We start from the raw sequence: 6213 nt of genomic DNA on the forward strand, positions 1-6213 counted from the left end.
CTGATCTCTGATTTACTGGTTGCTCATCTGCCAAACAGCAGTTGTCTTAATTCATAAAAATCACCAAGATAAGGTACGGAAACAATTGGGGATGTGAATTTTGAAAACGTGTTTGGGGGATTGGATGTTATTCTCAGTGATGAAGCCATACGGCAACATGAATATCTGCAGCATAAACTTTAGGAAAACAAACTGGTTTATGAAATTCAGATGGAAACGCTCATGAAATAACTTGTATAGATAAAGTCGTAGCTGCTTTTTCTTTGTTGATTAGATGCAATCTAAATCAGGGCATGTTTGAAGTCATGCTTTGAACATAGTTGAGGACAAAATTTTATTTTAAAATATTTATTTTTTCCCCAAAAAAATTCAAACACCCTTTTAAGCATTCTAGATTTATAAATGAGAGTTGTGTTTTGCTTTGAACACAGAAACTAATTAATTTAATAAAACCCTTGACGCTATCAGTCATTTTGTGTTTTTATTTTTGTTGGATAACAGCCTGTAGGCTCAAGCTGCTTCAAATTTGATGGTCTTTTGGAATGAATCTTCAGCTGACCCTCGCAAGTCTTCAATGGGATTCAAGTCGGGAGAGCAAATCTATCAATAATGTGCATTCTGGAGTTAGCTTTCTGCCAGCAGCAGGCAAAGTGATAATCCAGGTCCTAGTTTGTCACAAACTCCTAAAGGTTTTGTTTAAAAAATTTTAACATACCCTCACCCTTTGGTTATGATCCATTCCTCACTTGCAGGATTTTCTTTTATTGAAGGATCCTCACCGCATGTTTTCCTGTAGGTTTAGCGTTCTTTAGGTTATAGACAAAAAATTTTGTGTGCAAAGTAAAAAATAATCCACAAATAGATCTGTGGTTTTGGAAAAAGGCTTTGTTCAAAATTCTATGCTCTGCTTAACAGAACTTAAAAAGACATTGCCAACGGACTATGTTTTATTTTGAAAGGCGGAAGTTGTGCACAGGTCTTCCCGTTGTCAAGCCTGCCTTATGAAATGTGAGGAAGGAAATGTTTAACGATAAATTTGTCTTGGAATGAGCGAGTTTCATCAAGGAGAGAAGGTATAGTTAGTTTTCGACCATATACGTGTTCAACAGAGTAACAAGTACATGCTAAACAACTTTTCCTAAAGCCGACTAACTAACCAGCTCTAGTGCTGCTAGCCTTCGTAGCTAAATTTAGCTGGTCTGCTAACTTTAACCGAGTTGATCCATAAATGACAGTTTCCAGTTAGTTCTCCCTCCCAGTAATATAAATGTGTTTTCAAGAGAAGAGTACACACTAACTCCGGGGTTAGCGATTTTAGTGCCTGTAATTCTTTATGGTTTCTTACACTTAGAAGGAATCATGATCGTCCTTACCACACCTTGTTAAGGTAAAGTGGTTTTAAAATTGTTTGAGTATTAAACGGAATAAATTAATTTTGAGCTACTAAAGTTTTCAGTTAGTTTGCTTTTTTTCTCGTATAAATCCAGTTCCAGTGACATAGGCCTTTCTTTAACAGTGCAGTATCATTTAGGATTTCATGTAAACACTATAAAACGGCACTTGATCGTGTGTGAACCCAATGCTGTTGATCAAAAATATATGTACAGTATTTCTTCCACATCTGAAGGGCTTGCTACAGCTTTAAAAAGCTTTAATATTCGCAACTTATTGTGGATATTTTAAAGGATGCTGGCCGATTTGCTAAAGTTTTAGTCTCAAAAGCTACACGACCCTCTAAAAAAAGAATGTTCTCTTTTTTTATAAATGCCCACTATTTAAATATATATATTAAATGAAAGAACAGCAACTTTATTTGTATTATTAGGTGTCAAAATAAAGAAAAATAACCTTTTATAAACAGTGAATATCTTAATTGGAATGTTACATATTCAGGGAATATTCCATGCACCATAACTTTATTGTCATTCTGTTGTAGTTTGTCAGATAATGTAAAGTAACTTTATAAAATCTACTCTAAGTCTATGGTTGGGTGTTGGTGATGTGGCTCCAAAAATACTATCTACCTACCGGACGTTTCTTCAACCAGCAATATCTTGGTTGGAGAATGGATCATTACTTTTCACCTTTTCCAAGATGACCAAAATTGGCGTCAGAACATTCAACAAAAGGAAGCAGTAGTAAATGAAGCATACTAAGATAAAACATCAAATTTAAGTTTTTTTGTTACGGCAACACAATATCATGCTAATGTAAATGTAACTGCTTGGATGTGAAATACTGTACTGAAATTGATCATTCACTCAGGCTTTCTCTGCTGCTAAAATATTTTTGAATGTTTGTTCAAAGGTCATTAAGATGTTAAAGTAAAAAGTCACCCAGAAACACCAACTAAGTTGTCTTCATTTTGTCATGCAAATCTTCAAGAAACTTAAAAAAAATAGGGCTGTAGTAATTTTGTGAAATTGTTTCATGACAGTTTTTTTTATTTTATTTATTAATTTCTCAAAATGGTTAACTTTCCTTTTTCCTCATCAGATCATGTCAGCAATCAAGGTTGCCCTACAGCACAGCCCAAAGGGTGGGAGGCATAACACCTCTAAGGCGATGTCTGCAGAGGTGTCTCCAGACTCCAAGTGCCCCATCTGTTTGGACGTATTTCATAATATGTCTTACTTGGACCGCTGCCTCCATAAATTCTGCTTCCGCTGTATTCTGGAGTGGTCGAAGAACAAACCTGAGTGCCCACTGTGCAAACAGCCGTTTAGGTCAATCTATCACAGCATAAAATCAGATGAGGACTTTCAAAAATATGAACTGAAACAGCAGGTGGAAAATTCCTCATTTGGTTATTTCGAAGGAGTTCGGTTTCGATACCGAACGACTCTCACTGGAGTTCATCGACAGATGAGAAGAACCTCTCCGCCTCCAGATAACGGGGTAATGTTTGAAGCTTCCTCAAATTTACCCCAGCAGAGACAGGATCGATACATTCGCCGCATGATGATGAGGTTGGCGGCTAAGAGGAGAGCTGCAAATGAAGGCAGAGCCGTGAACAATGTCAGGGAGCAGGAGATGATCAACTTCAGAAGGGAGCTGTACAGAAGGGGGGTGAGGGTGAGGAATGTGAGAGACGGCGGGCGCTCCAGAGACACATCCGCTGAATTTTATAGAAGAAATCCTGCCTGCCTACACAGACTCATCCCGTGGCTAAAAAGAGAACTGATGGTGCTGTACGGAGCCCACGGCTCTTTAGTCAACATAGTTCAGCATATCATCATGTCACGCATTACACGCTACGATATGGAGGAAGGGGCCATCCAGGAAGAGCTCAGACCTTTCCTGCAGGGTCGGACTGAACACTTTCTGCACGAGTTCATCAATTTTGCAAAGTCCCCCTTCAATATGGAGGCCTACGACCAACATGCCGTTTATGATTGCCATGCACCCTCCTCCAATGAGCACAGCAGCTCCAACTCCTCTGTAATCGCCATTTCAGAGGACGAGGAAAACTCTGCAGAGATGGAACCTCCTGGGAACTCGGCATCTGCTCTGAGTCAGTCTTTGTGGGACGATGAGACGCCGGGGCCTTCGTATTCAACAACAACAGAGCCCAGCAGGCAAGACCTTCAGACAGTCCTGGACTTGGATTCAGAAAGCAGCTCAGAAGACGAACAGCAAACGTTTGGTGCTTCGCCACCACAAATTAGATCTTATAGCCCAACGGATATTGCTCATGCAGACGGCACCAATGAAGACTGTGCATCTTCTGACGGTGATGACTGTTTTATTGTGGGATATGTTAAGCCTACAACAGAAAGGACTCCAGAGCTGGTTCATCTGTCTTCTGACTCTGATGGTTCTTCTGTTGAGGAGAACCAAGAGGCTCCTCTTCAGTCGCAACACATCCGTTTCACCAGCTGTAGTCCTGCAAATTCACACAGTAGTGATTCCAGTAAAGCTGGAGAAACTAAAAATGGCCAAACAGACCACCATCATCAGTCCTCCTCTAAAGAAAGACTTAGCTCAAACACATACAATACTGGTAGAAGAACAGATAGAAGGTTTGACAGTAGGGAAAGGTCTATTGAGGGGCATAAATCAAAGGAGAGAGACCACAAGAGAAAGAAGAGGCACTCAAAGAGCAGAGGGTGCAAGTACTCTAGCAAAAGTCCAGCAGTTTCTCAAAGCACTTTCAGTTCTCATGCCCGTCGTGGAAACTTCTCAAAAAGTGATGGAATGCATGCAAGGAGGGACAGCGACCACAGCTACCAGTCATACACCCATTACAGACGAGAGAGGAATGGTAGCATAACTCACTACACACAGAGACGGTCCTACTATTACAGCAGCCACAAGTACTCGCGCTCTAAATCCAGGAGCCGCAGCAGGGACTCACCTCACCGACGAGACAGAAGGCGGTCTCGATCCAGAGCGTTTTCCAGCAGCTCCTCCTCTTCGCCGGAAAGGAAATCTCATAATGACAAGCCTGGCGGCAAAAGGAAATATAAAGCTAAACATTTGGCAGAACCATCCAAGAACACCCAAAGTGGCCAAAGTGACTCCATGCCGTTGACAAAACACAAGAAGAAAAGCAAAGAGAAGCACCATAAAAGATCCAAAGAGAGGTCAAGGAAGAGAAGCAGGAGTGGGAGCACAGAGGTCATCGATGAGCGACACAAGCACCACCATAAGAAGAAGAAGAAGCACAAGAAGAAAAGTAAAAAAAGCAAGAGTTCCGAGCGCAAAGCAAAGTCCTCACCGAATGTCATTACAATTGAAAGCGACAATGAGTCTTTTGCCAATCACAGCATCATCCCTGTCAGAAGAACTACTGAAAATACTTTCATCGATTATGCTGCTGATGACGGAGAAAACCCTGCCACAGTGGACCAAGCTTCACAATCACATTGATGGATTAAATGTCACAAGAGCTTGCCACAAGTATTTTGCATCAGAACAGTCTTTAAACTATCAGGTGTCCAGCTATTTTATTTTTTTATTGTTACTCTGTTTTTTCACAGTTAATTCCATATATCACTGACATATGTCTGACAAACAATGGATGTTTTACAGTTCAAAACAAATGATCTTTAATGACATTTTGTATCAAAACTGTCTGGTATACCCACCATGATGTAAAGTGTTATTAAAGGCTGTTTTACATGACAATGCAAACAAGGTAGAGGGGTAAATATTTTTAAATTGTATATTTTACAAGTGTGAGCTGATATTTTGTTAAAATATTGCAATGTGCAGAGGTTTCTGTATATTCAGGGATTTTAAGCCCTTCTGTTATAATTATGGCACAGATCTACTTTTAACTGCCAATAATTCAGTTGTTACCATTAAAATGGCACCGTGATTTAAAAAAGGACTTTTTTGTATCAAGTTTAATTTAAGAATTAATTCAAATGAGTTACCGTGGATGATGTTTACTGGTGATGTTAATAATGAGCAAGTAAGTGCATAATATGGATTCATTATGCACTTACTATTTTTTTGCACTATGTTTCAACAAATAGTAAACTCAGGAGACTTTCCCAAAAGATTAACATATTTAAATCATTATGCATCTGTCAGAAGCAGGATAAATATACATCTGCCACACCTACTGGCACTTGATTTAAAAAGAGTAAATAAATAAAAGTTGTTTACATTTTTATTCTGAAAAAACAGCATGTCAAAACTTTTTTCTACCCTTAGAAATTTGTCAAGTCAGTTTAAATGATTATTTTGAATTTCAATCTACCAGAGGTAGGAATAACTTCGGTGGAGCCTGCATAAGTTAGAAATTTCAAATCAAGTATTTTCAAAATAGTGAAACAGTGGGTGTTTGTGTCTTTACATGCTTCTGCGGTCAGAAATGTATTAAACAAGACAGTTTTTAAAGGGAAAACATTAGATATTACACGAAGTACTCTTGTTTAACTTGATCTCCCATCCAGAAGGGGGCAATCTAGTAACAATGATTTCTCTCGAAAACGGACAAGACCTACACAGATTACGCATGCACTGAGATTACGGCGACATCTAGTGGATGGGATAATGGTTTAAAAAGTTGGAAAACATTTTTTTGTTTTGTTTTTTAATTTAAATTACTATGATATTTTTAAGACAATCGCTTGTTTATACGTACAAACTACATGACCTTTTAGACATCGTAAAGAAAAAAAAAACGTGGTGTTGAAACTAGTTTGCATGAAGTTGACACAATAAACCTAAAACGTTTCAGTGAGCTCCAGCCCTTTCTGC

At 38.9% G+C, this 6213-nt stretch overlaps 1 protein-coding gene across 3 annotated transcripts; it reads left to right on the forward strand.

The window, feature by feature from the left end:
• The first annotated feature begins 948 nt into the window (after positions 1 to 948).
• Positions 949 to 5335, forward strand: toporsa (topoisomerase I binding, arginine/serine-rich a). 3 transcript variants are annotated; one of them, XM_028017809.1, is made up of 2 exons: positions 949 to 1073; positions 2497 to 5335. In XM_028017809.1, the coding sequence occupies exons 1-2, from the start codon at positions 1047 to 1049 to the stop codon at positions 4870 to 4872; spliced, it is 2403 nt and encodes an 800-aa protein (XP_027873610.1). In that variant the 5' UTR covers positions 949 to 1046; the 3' UTR covers positions 4873 to 5335. The 3 variants fall into 3 exon arrangements, with proteins under 3 accessions (XP_027873610.1, XP_027873611.1, XP_027873612.1); XM_028017810.1 differs by having other exon boundaries at positions 969 to 1117; XM_028017811.1 differs by lacking the exon at positions 949 to 1073 and adding an exon at positions 1127 to 1387.
• Positions 5336 to 6213: the final 878 nt, after the last annotated feature.

The sequence above is a fragment of the Xiphophorus couchianus genome, chromosome 5 (assembly GCF_001444195.1).
Source record: "Xiphophorus couchianus chromosome 5, X_couchianus-1.0, whole genome shotgun sequence".
NCBI lineage: Eukaryota > Metazoa > Chordata > Actinopteri > Cyprinodontiformes > Poeciliidae > Xiphophorus > Xiphophorus couchianus.